The following is a 20,300-nucleotide window of genomic DNA, read 5'->3' as shown; positions in this document are numbered from 1 at the left end:
GCTTGATCAGGTGAACAACATCGTAGAATAGTGAACACCTAACAGGCTATTTTTGACATCACCTCTTAGTGTTATTGGTACCTAACTAATTCAGTTAAAAAATGATTGGATTTTTTTTATAATGTGATTTGTATGGTAATTTTAGTAGGTATCTAGATGCCCAGAAAAAAAAACATAATCGGTCAAACTAAAATTATGGGTAATATAAGGAAACATTACATTTCTAGTTGGATTAACTAAAAACATAGTTGGCTAAATTAAATGTTTAGTTATTCCAAGAAGAAATGTATTACAGCTATACTGATAATAAAAGATTGTTTTATGTCGTGAATATCAACAAGTCAATGTATTGGTTACATTTCGGGAGACATTTTAAAGTGGATACTTGTTTTAATTTCTAGATAATTTCAATTAACCCTGTTAATATTTATGTTCCTAATACGGCTAGACGTTGTTAAACATAATGTTTATAATTTAATATTATTCTTATGCATTGATTAAATGAGTTGTGTTCTCTTAGATTTCTCAGACCTTCATTTCCCCGCGTGCTGCAAATTATTATTACTAAGGTTATCGGAAAAACTTGGACATGCTTCTTTTTCGCGAACGACTTTGTAGTCGCTTAGTATTATATATTATATGTTTTTTGTTTAGATTTATACTCTAGTCTATAGATAGTAATTTTTCGATCGAATTAATTATACTTTATTACCAAAGGTCCTACGACGACCGCTCTCGTTTGAAGAAACAGGTGCGCGATTATTATACCTCTCGAGTGCCAATTAAAATTAAAAATATGTTCGAGAATTTCATATACCGCATCTATGTTATATTATATTAAGCACATACAAATCGTATACATAACAAACATACCCTTGGCGGTATGGGCGCGACTCTTTCTTTGAAGAACCACCGGCGCTATGTTATAATAATATTATAATGATAACATAATATTATACACATAAGCACGAGCTAAAGGAGGCGGTGGTGGCTGAGAGAGCCCCCAACAGTTCGTACCAGCACACACGTCACACGAACGCACCGTCGACGTCGCACCGGATTCGTTCAGCGCCGTCACTACACTCTACAGTCACTGCGACTGCACCGCACGTTTTTATTCTGACCTGGTCCGTCGCCGGGTTCGGACGTTTATGATATAGTATAACACAATCGCTACAAGCAGTTCAAATTTTTGTTTTCTTGCTCCGTCGCGTACTTACATACACGGTATTTTGTTATTTTTTTTTTTTTTTTTTTTTTTTTAAATAACCGGCCAGGTCGATGTTTATTTGCGACAAACTATAAGTATATTATTTTTATTTATTTTTCGCCGTCCGGTACCGGGTCTCGTCTTGTCGTCAAGAGTCCGCCCGGCCACGAGACGCTTTTATATATTATAATATATTTTTCCCTTCGTTCAACACCGTGTCGTAGAGCCAACAAACCGTCGGCGCGGCTGCACTGAATTGTCGACATCCGCCATGGATTTGCTGTGCTGCGAATCGCCGTCCGCGAGCGTGGCGCAAAAGGATCCGGCTCTGCTGTCTGACGACCGGGTGTTTAACACTATGCTGAAAACGGAAGCTCGGTACCTGCCCAAGCCCGATTACTTGCGGCTAATGCAGAAGGAGATCACGCCCGACCTCAGGAAGATCGTCGTCGATTGGATGTGGGAGGTAAGACTCGTATAATATATATATATACATTTTTTATAGCTTAAATTTTTATTTTAGCGATCGTGTGTGTTTTTCTATACAGATAGGGTAGTTTTATAATATACCGAAATCCGGTTGAATTAGACTTTTGGACATTTTAAGTGTAGTCTGTGCTAACGGCCATCGTTTGCAGAGTTTCAAATAGAACGTTATTACTAGAATGTTTTTTTTTTCTGCTCAACTAAATAACGCGTACCCGATTATGATTTAAGTCATAGGTACCTCTCCTCTCTGCCCGTCCTTCCTCCTCCCAACGTCTACATCAGTACGCTGAGGTTATTGCACGACGAGAAAATTATAATATAACATATATGTATATCAATCGTATTATATAGTCTCGTTATCGCCAGCTGTTTTTTTAATTTTACACACCACACGCACACACATGTATAAGATACGGTCAACAAGTGGGGATCGTGTTGTTCTGTATGGAAAAAAAATTCATTCGCGCACAAACTGAACAGTCGCTAATTGACGACGATAATGGTTTCGACTATTGACATTTTTTTTTAGGTATTTTTTCCTACTTAAGCAACATAGAAAACTATGCGTCGGTCATTTGGGCGATACTTTTGTAAGCACAGTCATTTTTAGGACGGTTTTTCGTGTTATTGTCTCGAATCTTGATGGGTTTTTTGTTTAGCCAAACAATTTTGTAATTTTTTATTTATTTTTCTGTAAAATTTAATTTGCAATCGCGTGCATTGCCGTTTTTCGAGACTCGATGGAGGGGCGGGGTGAAGAAAAAAACTGTCACACGTCGATAGAGATGTATTTAGGCGATGGCAGGTAACGTCATCAATGGAAAAACTGGTTTATTCGAAAACGTAAAAACAACATAACGTGTGATAATATGCTTAACTTGAGCTCACTCATTCAACTAATCGGTTCGGCCGACACAACCGGACCAGTAACAAATGCGCGATATCAGCTTTTGGACCGGATGTATGTCTATTTTCGTTTCGTTGTGTTACCTGTGTCGGTTCCGGATTAGCCTATTTGGTTGGGTTTACATTGGAAACGTAACACGTGCCCAACGCCGGTTAGGTTAATTCGATCAGCTGATTTTCTCAATTGCTCGGATATTCGATCCGTCTGGTCGGCGTGCCGAACGCTAATAGCTTAGATAATTATTGCTGTCGATGTGATTGTAACATTATTGATCTGTCATGAGTATCCCGTACAAAAATAAATATCGGTATGTTGAAAGAAAGCCGCTATACATTATAATACTCGCGCAAGTATCAAATCAACAACACTCGGATTATCCCCGACCATTCGTATATGTATTTTATTGTTTTATGAACGTTTGGTCGCCATTTGTTGTTTATGACATGTAATCTGGAGTTTTACTTTTATTCGCGGTAGCTACAGGAAAAAATATATCTGGTACCCACACGCGTAGATGGCGACGTGCCAGAAAAAAAAAACCCGACGAGACTCGATTTTAATAAGCACTCGGGTCTCGGAATTCAGACACTGTTATTCACTCTATTTACATTATCCCCGAAAGAAAATATGAAAACCAATATACCGTCGCCAAACACGTTTTTGTACTTAAGCGTTAAACAAAAAAAAAAAAAACGTTTTATCGCAATTTCCATCTTATGATTGAAAATAAAAACATTGTCGGTTAGTAGTTTTATCGTCACGATGACGGCGACGGCCACCTGTGTGAATCTATATCAGTTCTCGTTGTTTTAATCTTGTTCATTTCAAACGTCTTAAGATTAAAAAAAAAAACGTATACCCATAACCCAGATAGTAGATGTGAAATTTGGAACAAATTGTTGAACAAAGGTGTAGGTGCAAACTGGTATAGTTGACCGATAGGTAAGTCGGTATACGAAACGGTTTAGTGCATGTTTGAGACTTAGGGGCCGCCGACACGACACCATTTTTTTTATTATATACATGTACGGACGGCCATGGTCGCCGTAAATCACCTGTTGTGTTTGGGGTTGATATTATAATAACGGGTCACAGCGGGTGGTGGTGGCGGTGGTGGAAATCCCTGACCTACGCCAACTACAAAAAAACCGAAAAGGTCGTCTCGTCTGTAAATAATCTATACTTGTGTGTTGTGGGATGTTGGAATGATTTTCCGTTGACCGGACGTCGATAAACGATTAATGTAAAAAAAAATGCATAACGTTTCCGGATATCGATGATGATAGAGAAACAGTATTTTTTTAACGATATTATTATTGAATTTTTGAATATTTCATTATTATTATTAAAAAAATATATATTGAAATACCGGCCGACATGAGTGAGAAACGACAACGAAGATGACGACGAGCCCGTGTGAATAGAAGACTATACACAATGATGGCGCCATCCATCGCACGGTGAGGTGTTCTCATTGTGTGTGTGTTGTTGGGATATTGAATAGAAAGAGAGAGAGAGAACTGAATATGGGTGTATAATATTGTTGGCGAATTTGTCGGTATAAATAAGGAAGTTAGAGAAAAATTTCTTACCGTGGCCGTTAGGAGCTGTTTAACTAATTAATTATATCCCCATTTTACTTGTATGTTACCTAAGTGTAATCCGTTAGTAAATTTTAACAAGGCACTGAAACGTAAATTGTTAGTTACCTTTAACAAGAGACAGGCATAACTTTGAGCACTCCGTGTCTAGTTTCGAAAATAAAATGCTTTTATTTAATTATTATTTAATTTCGGTCGTCCAAGTGACCTCTAAATGGGTTGTCATAACTTTTTAACGTGTAATTAAACGAAAAATGCTAATTTTTTAATTATTGTTTAACGTGTGTACTCGCGCGTTACTCATTCGGGTATCGATTAAGGTTTTTACGTTTTAATTGGTTTTCTACTCCCCCTCTACTGAAGTAAAAAAATACAAAATACTCATAAGTAGAACTCGTACTTATTACCGGCGGCGAGGCAAACTTGTAGCGTCGTATTTTCATTAAACAAAAACTTAATAAAAATAGTTGTTCGCTAATCGTGTACATACAACAGCTTAAAATGCACACGTTATTACCACCGCCGCCGGTAGTTGGTAAAGTACTCGTTACGCCTGTCTGCGCGTCTGTCAATCATTGCGATAATAAATCTCCGGTACTACATTGTTGTATTACCCGGTATATAATACTAAGCCTATGTGTGCACGCGTGTGCCCATCGTCAAAGAGGCCGGTCTCGGGGTAAACGCGCTTTTCGTAGCCTTTCAGTGATAACAATTATTGTTGTTTTGATTTTTCAGTTTCCAATAATATTATATTTCGATAACTAAATAACTATTGTTATTATTTTGAAAAGAATAACATCTCGGATATGCTCCACCGTGTTTCTCATTCGATAAACCTAGTTAGCGTCGGTTGACGATGGTCGTAAATCGTTGGTGAAATTGTTGTTTTGTTAAAATAAGCGCAATTCCGTCTTGACGTATGCCCTTCGTTCAGATATTTTTTTAATGAGATAATGCACAAGACGTTCACAGAGTTCTGTTTATAATAGCAGGCAATATTTCTCATTGTGTGTACCGCCGACCGGTCCGGTTAGGGTTTTAGCGTGTTTGTTATTTACAGCGCTGTAAAATAACTCAGTTGTTGTGCCCAAATAACGTTGCCCGTTGTATAGATCCACGTGAGCAGTGTAAGTAGAAAAAAACAATTTTTAATTTTATTATTTTGGTGTTTTTTTTTGTAACCATCGTCGTCCTTCGATGTGGACATGTACAAATAAAATTTGTATAAGTGGTTTTTATTTGTATACTTTATTTCATCCCCAACGTCTCGTGAACTATTTAGTCCCAATTAGTCGGTCTTCCATCATTCCTCCGCCTCTACCCGTTTTTCATAATACCAAACCTAATGTGAATTATATTTATTTTTTGGGGGTTGTCTATTTTTGATATATTTACCACCGCAGACTCGCTTTTACCACCCACAAGCAATGAGATGGTTGTTTATTTATCGATTACTCTAGATTCCCTAATATACGGTATTGGTCTTATTATAATATTTTTTTTTTTTACTCTCATATGGCTTTATGTATTTGTCGTGTGTCAAAAATCGACGGCGGTGTTGACGTTACTTGTGGACGCGAATGAGAAGGTAGGGGCGATGGCCTATATCGCGTGTGTTGCGGCATCAGGCTGTGCAGGTGTAACGAGTCGGAATAAAACCGAAATCTGACGCAATTCGCCGTCCAGACTCTTCGTGGCTACAAACAAACCGGTGTCTGTGGTCTGTGTGTGCGGTTCATTTGCATAAATTTTTTTTCTTTTTTTTTTGCTATAGTATTCTTAACGAAAGCCGCCAGTGCGTGGTGTGTGCAGGTGAATGATTAGGCGGTCGAACACGACACTGTATGTGAAAGGAGGGAGTCGCCTCGACGCCGGGGACCCAACCGCAGACGAATCCTTGATAAACATACCGTCCATTCAAACATCCTTGAGAGCACGTACTTAACTATTGTGTATAGGTACTTGATTGTGCCGCGCGAAGAATTCTAAAAGGGCGTAGTGGGGGGGGAGGGGGGGCAAACAGGAGAATATAATAAATAAATCGGCCATTTATTATATGGGTAATAGAGATAATAGTTATTGTAATATGACTGGGTACGTTTAAATTATTATATTACGATTTACGGTGACCGAGGGACAGCGATACCACCGTCGCCGTTGCAGTGCATTGCTTTGCTTATACTTAATACTAAAATCTAGAATATCCGGCGTTTGCACAGATGGATGAACAACTGTTGTTATGAAGACGATCGACATTTTTTATTAGGAACACCGAGTATACGTGTGTGTATGAGGACATCCGTCATATAAAAATGTGTTAATCACGTAGTAGCGGGGGCGCCATCGAGGTGGCCCAAATTACACGAGTATCTCGATCTCACTTCTTCTATAATATCTAAATCCCTTCTCTATTGGAATTTGTCATAATTAATGTAGAACGGCGCCGATGTTAGTTTTGATGTTTGTATTACAAAACTGAGCTTATTCGGACTAATCTGGTTCATATTGATGAAATTAACTACTGAACGGCAGCGACGGGGGTCCGTTCGAGGTCATTATTCATTATATTAAAACACGTGTCCAGCGATAATGTCGGGAAAAGATATTAGAAAAAAAAAATGAAAGAAGCCAAGAAGGACCTGACCACCAAGTAACAACCAGCACCAGCAATGCTGCTTTTCACACGTCGTGGCGCCATCGTCCACTATCCCTGTTGGTGTTTGGATTCTCAGAAGCGTTCATGCCCTTGGCTGGCGCACACAAAAGCAAAACCATTAATGATTAGTTCAGGTGCATCGAGGGCGTACGAAATGGGGTCTTCTCGAATAGGTAGGCAGCCCAGATATATTATCGTTTAACAAGTAATTTGTAAAGACTTGCCTGTTGTCATTGCGATGCTCATCCACGTTGACGTTGATCGATGTCACCGCACCAAAAACATGCCCCGCCCCGCCCCCTCGAGTCCCCCATATTGACGTTGTATTTCGTCCATTTTTTTATCTCGACCACTGTATGATGCACATTAGTCACGCTAAAATTATTTATGTATTTTATACAGTAATTGAATAATTATAAAAATGCCGCGACCGATGCATCAAATCTACATGACGCTGTAATATTAGTATACACCGATGTGTACCGTTTGACTGCCGTTGACTCGCCTATTATAATATGTTAAATTATGTAATAATAATGTAAACGCCAATTATCAGTAACGCGTCTGCCCGATTCATGAAAGTACTCGGTAATCGAAGTAAAATTATTATACAGTTGACAGTGTTACTACAAATATTATGTTTAAGCGGTGAATAAACAGGTAGTAAAACATTTTGCAGTGACAAGAGAGAACAATAGCTCTTAAGGCCGTACAAGTTATTTCTAGGTATAGTGATAAACGGTTTTTACCTAAGGTATTTTCAGGTACTCATTTGGTCTTGGAAATACTAGTCGGTGTCTACTGTATACATAAATAAGATTTGTTATGACAACTGGTTAAATTAAAACTGTACTACCCGAATAATTTTCTTGTAATTGCCGTCGTTTTGGAATTGAATCATTTTATCTAATACGAATTATTCAAGTTTTTATCTAATAAAATGTTTATTGCGGATGTTTCAATTGAAAACAACCAAGAAACATTTTTTTTAAACTTAAATCTGGTAAAATCCAAATTAAAATAATTTTTTTATTAGGTTCACGTGACGTCGCGGGTACAAATAGTGGTAATAAAATTACTTTTGGCGTGTACTCATAAAAATGTTTATTGTGTCAGACCTGCTGAATTTCTGTAGAATAGTTAAATCCGGACATGGTTCATAATAATAATAATATTATCATTATTATAGCCGTGTCGTCCGTGGAGTCTAAAACTAGTAAAATATTTTGTAAGATCTAATCACGTGTGAACATAGGTAAAACGCCTTCCCTCCCCCCTTCCGCGTTAGGAGTTATCTAGGTGTCATATTAATGACTTTGTTTTTCTATGTAATGCAAATGTTAATTTTTTTCATTAGGATGTTAAGGCTTTATTGCCTTAATTGCCTCGGTTTTTATTAACCGACGACGATTTTCGGCAAAACGGTTATATTATAATAAATTGTATAAATAATAGTAAAAACAAGGTTTTATTTTCCAAGTAAACGAGACCTAGCTATAATACATAACGTGTGGCCCGGGTCGCGACGGTTGTTCGCCCCGGGTTGGTCGATTGCCACTGCTGTTTCTGTGTATGCGGTGATGGCCTTCGCCACTTCCTTTGGTGGTTTACACATTTTTATGTGTTTGCCGAAGGTCTTGCCGCCTTGTGCCAGCAGCAGCCGTCATCGCCGTCCACATACATTCAAGAAAAAATATGTAATTTTCGTTTGCCGTGGTGGTGACGTTTAAGATGAATATATAAAAAAAAATCCCTTGTGTGGTTTTATGTCTTTTGTTTTTTTTATTTTAAAATCAAAAGAAAAAAAATTGTTAGAAAAAATTAACTGTTATCATCTCTTTGTGCTTGCGCGGGCCCGGTTTCTGAGAACGATTCTGGTGCGACCGGCCCGGGTTAGACTGACCGAGCGGCCGGTTGTTTGGCGGTTGATCAATGAGAAAACAATGATAACATCGCCTCGCTTCGACACATAATGCGATAATAATTCGAGACGTTACATTGTACGAGTCGTGTATGCAAATCTCACGAATGTTGTTACTCGATTAAAATAACAATAATAATAAAGTATATACATATATTTAACGTTTTATTTGTACAAAGATTGTTTTTTGTTTGCCGCGTTTCATTTCACTCGTTACAGCTTAACACATTATATAATAATGAATTAAGTATGTAATTGTCCATTCGATATACACATTTAATTCCTGTCATATTAAACCGGCCATGATCGTACATGATCGTATTGTATATAATATTACTATACACAGCACAGTTGCATACTGCAGATAATATGTAATGGTACCCCGTGAAACTGTGCTATAATAATTTATTTTTATTTTTCTACACGTTATGGGTAAACCATAGTCTCGCTATCCAGTAGCTGTGTAAGCACAGCTTACAGTTATTATGTCCATCTTAACCTGTAGCAACGAAGATTATTATTATTGCTCTTGTATTTCGCATCTTTTTTTTAACTTGCTCAAACCAAAATATCTGCAGCCGTTGCACACTCTGCGTCTTATCGTCGTATGTTCAATTGCCTTACCGACTTACGGTGTTTTTTTAGCTGAACTGTCGAATCCCAGGCCTATTCCTGCTGCTGGTTACTGATCCTTTAAGTATGCGTGTCGCCCCCTCCCCCCTCTGTTGTGTATTATTGGAGTGTGAAACAATAATAATGACCGTTTAATTATTATGTTGCGTACGTATATATAGTTATATATTCATATCCTTTTACGCTTTACCGACGAGGAAATCCGAGTCTTTTTACTACAGCCAAGGATCACGGACTTGCCTGGTACGGTTGGTATTTAATATTTTAACATGTGTACTAAAAAATAACGCGCCGACGGTCGGTCGAATTGCCAAAAACAAAATAGCTATTTATTCCAACAGTTTTTAACGAGTTTCGTTGGTAATACACCGTGAACAGATTTCGTCAGGAACACACTAGTAAGGAATTCTTTCGAGTCTCGTGCTATGGTTCTCCGCGATCGCTTTTATGCTTGGCTTTGATTTGTTTTTTAATACTTAAAAAAAAAAAACGGCATACCCACAACGTTAATTTGTTTACCGCTCGTTTATAACGCGTACTAAGCACAGTGATAACGTATTGTGGACGGTTGACCATAATATAACTGAAGATATGCTATTCAGGATATAATGTAAAATTACTGAGGCGATGGCGTCAACTCGTGCCTCTGAAAGGAGAAACAATCAACACTTCTCCCCGGGTCGAAGGCGCCACTTACTGCAATGCTTAACTATCGTCCACAGGCAACGACTAATTACCACAGACTCGCACACACACACACACACTCTCTTGGCGTGTGAATTATGTACATTGTACATACTATTATGATGTATATTTGTGTTTAAAATGATAACGATTTGTGTACAATATTATTATTTTTTTAACATACATTACAACCGTGAAAAGTGAAAACAAATTATTACACCCGACTAATGCCCGAGGGAGTGACCGGCTTAAACGAATCACAAGCGTATTTTAACACTTTAGTTTATGTTATTTTACAATATTCGACAATATTCATTTATGTATTTTTTTAAAAAAATATTTTCCAGAGCTCTATCAACTTGTAAAACTAATGGTAACATATGTATTTATTTAACTTCCCTTATTGTCTAAAAATATAAAATAACATAAACTTAAATTTCTCTCTAATAAAAACTGCAATTATTTTTAACAGAAAATTAATGTCTTATCCTTAATGAATCATACTGTATAATATGGATATGTGTTGTTTGCTAATCGACTTTATGTGCGTGGTTTTCAAAACCGGACTTCAATGCCTTAAGGTACTACAAAAACGCTTCTGTGATATCGAAAAAAGAGGAAACCATTAATTAGACTAAACAGGCTTCCTCTCACCTTTGCCCTAGGATCTATGTAAAACTGCTACATTACAAAAAAAAGCACTAACGAACAGCCTTATTTAACTTCGCGAACCTTTTTAAATAATTGCCCATACACTTATCGGGTATGTAGGTATGCCCTGGACGGTCAAACGGATTCCAGAGATTCTTAGTTGCATTGATTAGATGTTAATTTTGTTTACCTGTACCATAACCTTCCGGGTTGTTGTGTGACGCGGACACACAATCGCGTGGTGTTTATTAAGGCTTAATAATATTATGTGTTTGTGTGTTCTTATAAACCTCTCTGGCTCTGTAGCCGACGGGGCAACGTTGCCGTTTTGCGATTATTTTCACATTCTTCCTAAACCAGTTATAACGAAAAAATGTTTTAAAACCACCATCGCTCAGCCCGAAATCTATATTCCCTTTAGATTTCAGCAATCAAATTTAGTAATTAAAATCGCTGACTGCCCTATTTTTTCCAGGTAATTCCACATTTTTTCTGTAATATTTGTCTATCGTAAAATCATTAACTTAAATTAAAAAAAAAAAAAAAAAAAACATTAAATTAAGCTGTTTAAACAATTTTATTCTGGTCAATAAATTTATATTGTCGGCAAAGTAGACGTTTAAACTTCGGTTCTTCTACTTTTTCTTGTGTCGGTGTTTGCTTTTTATTCAGTTTAAGTATTAGTTCTACAAATAACAAAATCACACGTGTTATCTTGGTGACAAACGCGTAGCATTTTGTGAATACATTACTAGTGGAATGAATAATGACTAATTTTCACATGTTCTCCTAACGTTAACGAACATCAACCTTAGCGCAATAGCTGCAGACCTTGAAGAGGTTAAATTTTACATAATAATAAAACAGCGTTCGTGATTAACAACATCGGTTTACGACTACTTTGTTCAAAATTATAAATTTTTCTATGTAAATATATCGTCTATTCGTTTGCTGTCGCCTGGTTTAGGATTCTTTGTGTGGTTTTTGTTTTTCATTTTTTACACCTGAATAAAAGAAGATTTTGAACAAATGTTATATTTATATATATATATAATATATTAAGGATGGCCCCGGCGACCACGGTTGTGAAAAAAAGTAAATACTCGTCTTGTTTCTTATCGTCCGTTCGAATCCAATAAATCGTCTAGTGTCGTCCGGTGGAATTATTATATCATGTACCGTCTTAATCCCTTTTTTACTTTGTAGTCATCCAACGACAATGTCATCATCCCCCCCATCATTTGGACATGACTGGCGGCCGCCTCTTTTTCTCCAGTAATGCATTTCGCTTTCGTTTATTATATTTTTATTTACCTCGACGACACCAATAATTTGTCCGACCAAGAGACTGCGTCTTTAACGTCTGTACGCGTTTTTGAGTGATGGCTTTCACGGTTTATTTAGCGTTTAACGGTCGCAGAATCCAAAAAATAAGGATAACCAAAAAAAAAATTCGTATCCGTATTAACCATACACACACAAGACAAACTGGTACCGAAATAAATACATAATGATACCGTTGTAGTAACGGGCGGGCCAACAATTATTCGTGTGCTGTGTGTATACTAATTGCGGTGCGGTCAGTGTATTTAATTAGAGGGACGGCGTACGACCACGGGCACTTATGCTGCCACTACACAGTACACAAGTCATCGGGTCTGAGCCTCACAGTGTCTATATAAAGTACAATATCAAATATCAATAAATTACTACACAACCGCTTGAGGGTTGCGTGCGACACGCATTGATAGGTGACCGGCGCAGTACATCTTTGCCGTGGTCTAAGGTTATAAACCATGAATGTATTTGTCTTATTAGCTATTGGTATTTTATTATTATCTTTTGTACACGGGTACACAGCGAACATACATTTGATTATGTATTACATATTCGTTGGGGGCATTACTTATAGTACAATATTGGCCATGAGAAACGGGTCAATTTGTATAAGTACTCTGCAATTCGTTTAAAAAACACTTGTTGAACACGAGAAAACGGTATTTTATATTTTTGACGGATCCTCTTCACACATACAGCGCCGCCGGTGCGTGCTTGTATGCGTATGCCGCCGTCGGTTGGCGCACAATGTTTTCGTGAGATCTATTTTTCAATGGATATTATATTTTGTCTCGGAATGCGCGGCGCACAATAGACCACGACGACGGGCGCCATGCGCTATCTTATCTGTTCCACTTGTCCGTCATTCGGAACGTGTTATTATTTTTATTTATAAAAATATCGTCAAATAATAATAAAAAAGAAGATGTGAAGATGCCTCGGTTTTTGTCCCTCAAAGCCTAAATCAATTTCAACACAAAACAAAAATGCCTAATATAATAATAATTATTTAGGTGTTTCACTTGCATACACACACGACCACCATCACGGAATATGATATTATTATTATTATTGATTTCTCGCGCCTCTTCCATATTTAGATAACGTGTTATTACAAGAACATAATATTTTGAATGTTTGGTCGATTTTGTCCGGCGGCCAAAAACCGTCTCGTGTGGTATTTCCGTCTGTCACGCCTCGCGCCGATCCGGTTGTTATTTGCACGCGACCCGTCGTGCCTTAATAATCGGCTGTCGTTGAGCTTGTCCATGTAGAATATAAACATCAAATCAAATCTCACGAAATTCGGGGGTCTGGTCTTCCTGTTGTCTGAATTCTTCGAATATTCGGCTTCATTGATGTACCTAATTCGTTCGTTTAGCTTAAGATTATTAGCTTGGAACAAAAAATTACCATAATATTAGGAATTGCCGGTTACCGCATTACCGTAGTGCTTATGATAATCAAAATATCATAACGGGGGAACGTTATTGTTTCAATTATTATTATAATGAAAACATAACAATAATAAAAAGGTTACTGGCGATTTTCTTTTAGTTTTAAATGCTATTTAATACTTTTTCCCTCAAAGAAAAAAAGAGTTATTTTTATTAGAGCGATACATTACTGCGTTTTTATTGGACAAACTATTGAACGACAATGACGTGTAATAGCCGTTAACGCACACCACGGTTAAACTATTTGTGATAGCATTGAAACCAAAATAACAGCATTGATAACATGACAATACGCCACTACAAATGGTATCGAATTTTACTTTTCCTTTGCTGTTATAATAATGTTTTTATTATTTTTTTGTATTTCATATTATGACCAAAATATGATAAGGTTAAATATTTGTTTGAAGAATCCTACAAAAATGATAAAATTTTAATTTTTTTTGGTTTATTTTAATTGATTAAGTCTTCGGTGAATAATTAAAAATAGTTCGTTAGATGTTTTATTCATACCTGCCGTATGGTTCAATAACTTTTTGCATCATTTGAATACTATTCGAGCATACATTAGTATGTATGCTTGAATGGACAACGCCTTTTCATCAATAAAATCCAAATACCCGCTATTATAAAATTTAAAAAAATAGCAATATTGACAAGTAATGTGTTGTTAAAAAAAAATGTATTGATTATAAACCTCAAAACCAAAAAAATACCTTTTCAGCTCTGCCAAAATACTTGTATTTAGAAGAATGCGTCGAAGTCCTCGAGATGTTATGCGAAGTGTGCCATTCGTTTGACTTGGGAACTTCAGGAATTTAGCGATTAGCTTCTTGTACTTCCGTACTTCCTAGTCGAGCACTTTACAATGATTCACACACTCGATAAATGTATGACATTTTTTCGCAAACGCCGTAAAAAAAATTGTTTGAGCGACACCGCGTGGGCAGTTCGGCGTTATCGTGGGAATTTATTGTTATCCCCAGAAAGAAAAACTTGTGCGACAACGGCCATATTATTGTATAATACTTATTATTTTTATATTTCGGCCACACACGATTCCCAAGCTAATTACCTCAAATGTAATTTATTTATTATACCGGCATCGTTGTTAACTAAAGAACTACCTTTTGCAAAATAAATAACATCTGTCATTTTTGTTGTTGATCATGCACCGTTCAATAGACACCTTAGGCCGCCAGGTTCGCAATTAGCGCCGAGTTCTACTCATTATTATAGTCTCGAAAGAGATTTTGTTTGATTAGTATAATGATATAAATAAAAAAAAATATACCGCATACGAATCTCATAGAAATTCAAATTCAAATAAATGGAATTTCTCAACGCAAACACACACCCGATGGCGCGGTGCCAAACACATCGCGGCCGTGTTTTGATTATGTATTTACGTATTAACTTAATAGACTCTCGTTTTTTATATTCTATCCCACAGTGTCCTTTCTTAGCGCTTCTAAACTATGAGGCACATTTTCACTAATGTAAAAATCTATCCACGTGGTTTGTCTATCGTCTGTTGTCCTTATACTCTCGACGATAAAGCTGAACTCTTGCTGTTTGCGCGTGCAGCCCACTAACTACATGATCTGAACACTTTAGATTTTATTTCGCAAACCACAGCCTCTGTTTTTTTGTGACTTAATGGCTCGGCACTATATCGGTATCGTAAAAACAAAATTAAAAACAACCCGAAAACCCTATCGTTCGTTCGATTATTATTAGTTATATATGTGTACATTATATGCACACACACACATGCGTTTCGGGTTTAACAACATTCCAACGTCGTCGTCGTCGACCCCCCGGTCCATTGTCGGCGGCAGTTTCGGTCCCTCGTCTTGTTGTACTTCTTCTTCTCTGTCTAACCTAAACCAACCCGGTTAATTCAGCCGACCCGAAGCTCCACCTACAATAGTCTTACGTGTATAACACCCTACACAGGACCGTCGTATGGACAGGTTCAATCTCGCAATAAAATCTCTCACCTCTCCCCGTTTGGGTCGTTAAAAAGATTCCCCTCCTCGTGCGGTGGTCGGTGTGTGTGTGTGTGGTGAGAGCGAAAGGATAATAATAATAATAATAATATAATTGACCGGGTAAAAATAACATTATGTATGTATCGTATCGCTGTTGCTGGGATTGGAAGTCGGATAAGGTAAATGAAGACGCCGCCGCCCGGGGGCACATTCCACAGGGCGGTGGTTGAAAGAGGGTGTTATCACACACTCACACACTAGCAATTGCACGACGTGTTCTCGCCGCCGACCAATTATAGTATACCAATATAATATTATTAATAATATGTATTTTCGGTTTTATTATGGTATATTATCATCTTACATGGCCGGCGTTTAATATTACCGCGTGTATATGTGTATAGGCTATCCTATGGCAGTAGTAATATATTATTATGATGGACGTTAAGAAGCTTCCACGTAATGTGCCTCGACGAAAACACGCACCGGACACATACATCACACGCGCGTTGAGAAAGGTCAGAAAAACACCGAGGAGTTCGTCCTCCCAGGAATCCGGCGGCGGCGTCGGTCCGGAAACCGTGTTGTTAATGTTTACACAAAATAATCTCCTTCTCTCTTATTGTCGTTTTTTTATTATCCTTAATGATAATCATCGTAAAATTAATATTTCCTCATTCGTTTTTTTTTAATATCACACGCAAACAGCGCCAACTTATATCCTTAAAGCTAGCCGTTTATAATAACAATTAATTTTTACCAAAAAAATAATAATGTACCAAGACATCTATTTACCTATGTACCTCTGACAATAATTTTCTCTAAAAACGAAATACACAATTATGTAGTTTTTCATTTTGGCAGAAATTTTTGTTAATATTCTTTACAGTATTAATCAAACATTCAAATTTTATCTTTTTTGAAAAATTATAGGTTGCTATCATCTTATGAAAACTGAAAGGTAACATACGTATTTAATTAACTTTTTTAATTAAGAATAATTCGCTGAACGTTTTGACTGGAGGTGGAGTGCGGACGAGTAATGCGCGCAGATAATAATAATTTTATACTTTACTAACATTAAAAATAGTTCTTTATAACTGGTTAAATGCTATTAAAGGATATTCCGCTTCATAAACTATTCATTCTTAAACACAGTAATTTAGGCATATATGGGTAAAATACATTTAAATACGTTTTGATTTAATTAATTTTTCATTTTAAATTTTTAATTTTTTTGTCGAGAATTTAAAAAATTAATGTTATATTTGTCCAATAAAACTTTGTTGTGTCTTACTACAAATAAATAACGCTCACTCGTTTTTCTTCTTTATTTACCAATTGAAAATGTGTGTGAACGTGAGTTTGGCTAGCCCCAGGCAATTGTCGCACATTACCAATGATAAAATCATTGGGCAATTATTTATGATAGCGTTTTTAGCGTGTGATGTGCAATAACCGAGCGTCATTGTAACAAATTGGGGTAATTATAGTTAAAAAAAGAAAATAACTAAAAACAATAATGTGTTTTTTTATGCAGCCGGCATTGATGTTCGTCGGACACAAGTATATTAAATAATAATGCAGTAGTACTATTTTTGTGTATATGGTTACTTCTTCAAGTCTGTTTTCACACTTCCATAATCCCCGCTTTGTATTGTAAAAAAAAAACACTGTATGTAAATTGTAACACGAGCCGGCCAGTCAGACAGCAGCAACATCATCATACATAATATTGTGATGATAAATGCGTTCGGTGTTGTGCGGCTATTAATCAGCGTGCATCGCCCATCCGGTTGGCTGTGTAGATCGGGTTAATAACGAGGCGTGCAGTAAAAGTTAAGGTCCATAAATTAGACAATGAGTGCCGTCGTCGTAGGAAGCGAACGAGATGATAATACGGTTCCGCACCCGTTTAGGTTTTTAGAGGTGTCTTCTCCACGTTTTCACTTGTCGATACGAGACAAGTTCATTACCGCCGTCCACATGATTAGCACAACCTCCACTTGTATTTCAGTTATTTTGCTGTCTGTTTGGATTTTGCTAAATTTATTTAATTTTTTTGTTTGTGTGTTTTAGGTTTGCGAAGAGCAAAAGTGTCAAGAAGACGTGTTCCCGTTGGCAATCAACTACATGGACAGGTTCTTGTCTCTGAACCCAATAAAAAAAAATCACCTACAGCTGTTGGGCACCACTTGCCTAATGGTAAGCTCCAAGCTCCGCGAGTCCGACTGCCTGTCCGTTGACCTCCTGGTCCTGTACACGGACAACACAATCACGGCCGAAGAGCTGCTGGTGAGTGCCTACATTCTATGATATTTTTACTATTCTGCGTGCCAAAAACTCGTTTTGTTTACCATAATTTGTGGTCGTTCTTTTAATATTCCAAACAATTAATTATTATGAAACACACGATTTCGTCAACCATTTTTGTTTTCCCTTAAGAATTTATCAACCGCGTGTGCGTTGGGGCCACGATATACGTGTTTTGGAGAAACCGTGTATTAAAAAATTTTTAATTAAATCGGCAACGTGTTGGTATTTTACATAGTAAACCGCTTCTGTTGATAGGAACGCGCATAAAAATGAGATATTATTATTCCAGTAATAGGCTTTTATTTTGTTAACCGATCAATACATGTGACACTTGTGATGAACATATATATCATAAGTAGCTAAAAAGTTTAATTTTTCATGGCCAACGCGAGCGGGCGTTTAATAGTATTTCACTTGCGTGTCCGACCTACTATTGTTTTCACGAAATATGTTAAGTAAAAATAAAATTGTGAAAAAAATTGCATTTATCTTTTTGTATGAAATTCTGGCGAAATAAGATCCTCTCCGAGTTTATTATGTTTATAATATAATAGTATACTTTGGTCATCCTTATAGTCTTTGGGGAATTAATATCGTTGTACAAGGCTCGTTCGGCCGACCGACAAAACACACAATACCCGAAGTACCCTTTTTTTCTCTTATACATTGCGTAATCTCTTTGTGAGGTTCCTACTTCTTAATCTCAGTTTTTATTTTTTTACCACATCCAACTATGAGCGTTCCTAATAACAGGTTTCCGTTTATTCTAATAGCCTCTGATCGATATCTGTCTATAGATAAGAAGAAAGTGCTTTCCCAAGATTTTGCTTGTTTGATTGTAAAGTCGTTGTAACCTAACTCCAACCTAGGTTGTCGGATTTCCACATGATATAACTAATCCCTTTCCATCGTCCTGTATGATTTGATTTGTTTGATTTGTCTGTGGTGGATGCGTCCTTCGTGATTTATTAAGCCATTGTATATATTTTTATTTTGCGCTAGGCATAACATGGCACCACACACAACTCAAGACATTTCAATAGGTGATTTAATTAAATTAAAGATGTTGACAACAATAATGATAATGATTAATGACAATGAAAATAATTAGAACACTTAATCGGGGGGTGGGGCGATAAAATATATAAAATACAATATTGTACAACGCTGGTAAAACTTATCATGTCTGTGTTGTTGTCCTCGGTTATTTGATTAGAAAAAAACTCTTTAACTTATGTGTTGGTTTGTGTGTATGGACTGCCTTATACAAATTTCAGTCCGCCCCCCTCGCCCACATTAACTGTCTATGGTTGTATATTTTTTTTTATTTTACGAAAACCGTTCTCTTTGATGGGTATAACGTTATTCCCATACTTCGATTACAGTGGCGGCGCCCGCCACACGGTGTTCGAAATGTTCACATTGAAGAAATCGTAGGCAATAAAAATCAAATATTAAAAACAATCGAAAAGTAGTCGTCCCAACCTCTCGCCCTGCGCATCATTTCCCCTTCATCAGGCGGTATCGATGAAAGCGACCGGATACCGTTGTCGAGATCAAAATGATAATAATTATATACGTTTTACGGAATGCGTTACCTCGTCTAATTTGGATCGAACCGCATCCGTTGTTGAGTTTAATCTTTTTTTGTGGTTCTTTGGCGGTTAGCGCTGTTGGCCGTTGTGAGATGGATAATCCCTACGGGGGCGGAGGAAAACACAAAACAATAAGTATATTATATATGTAACCCTCCTTGTATGCTATTATAATTAAGATAGTTATTTGTTATTCAAGGGTTGTTGCTGCTATAATTTACAGATTAAAATAGTAGTTACAACAGTTCACACCACTGCGGCAAAACCGTTGGGTGTTATTGTGATGGAAATAACGAGTACGGTATAATCTGTACCGGGGGCACTATCCGTTTTTATTTATTTATTCATTTTTTTTTGTTCTCTCTTTATTTTCAAGTACACACCTCGTCTTGTCTGTCGGTCACTTGTTTCCACCGCTAACGCCACAACGGCGCACGTAACCATTATAACAATACGTTAGTTTGTATTCTCCCCAACATTGTTATTATTAGCACTCTTTCTCCTCAACTCGCCTGTTGTCGGCGCACATTGTATTTCACATATCCGTGTAGGCCTGTATGTGTGTGTGTTGATCTCACCCACGTCTACCAGTGAGCGATGGATAGGCGTTTCATTTACACGATCTTCATATGTTCGTTTTTTACTCTGGAAACGACTAGACATTTCAGTGTGTATCGCATTAATAATACATGTTGCTGCGTTATATTGATATGTAAACCGAGTAGATAATGAGTACTACGTGCTTATCGAAAACTAACTACTACCGACAGCACTAAGTATAGGCACCGGCCGGAGAACTCTTTAGACTACCCGGGGTAAAAAATATTAAACGCGGTAAGTAAAAG

At 37.1% G+C, this 20,300-nt stretch overlaps 1 protein-coding gene across 2 annotated transcripts in view; it reads left to right on the top strand.

Annotated features, from left to right (window-relative positions):
* Nucleotides 1–1,083: 1,083 nt before the first annotated feature.
* The window catches only part of LOC126844689 (G1/S-specific cyclin-D2-like), a 44,303-nt gene continuing 25,086 nt past the window's right edge, over nt 1,084–20,300 (top strand). Inside the window, exons 1-3 of one of the 2 annotated variants that reach the window (XM_050583064.1) lie at nt 1,084–1,227; nt 1,435–1,676; nt 17,624–17,839. In XM_050583064.1, coding sequence (XP_050439021.1) covers nt 1,482–1,676; nt 17,624–17,839 — 411 coding nt within the window. In that variant the 5' untranslated portion in view covers nt 1,084–1,227; nt 1,435–1,481. Of the gene's footprint in view, nt 1,677–17,623; nt 17,840–20,300 lie in introns of both variants that reach the window. The other variant, XM_050583065.1, reaches the window with a different exon arrangement.

This window comes from Adelges cooleyi, unplaced genomic scaffold (assembly GCF_023614345.1).
Source record: "Adelges cooleyi isolate 19-005CV unplaced genomic scaffold, UGA_ACOO_1.1 ACOO_flye_CR_arks_rails_tigmint_CR_PRNA_651, whole genome shotgun sequence".
Taxonomy (NCBI): Eukaryota; Metazoa; Arthropoda; class Insecta; order Hemiptera; family Adelgidae; genus Adelges; species Adelges cooleyi.
This window is presented reverse-complemented; position numbering and strand designations above follow the sequence as displayed.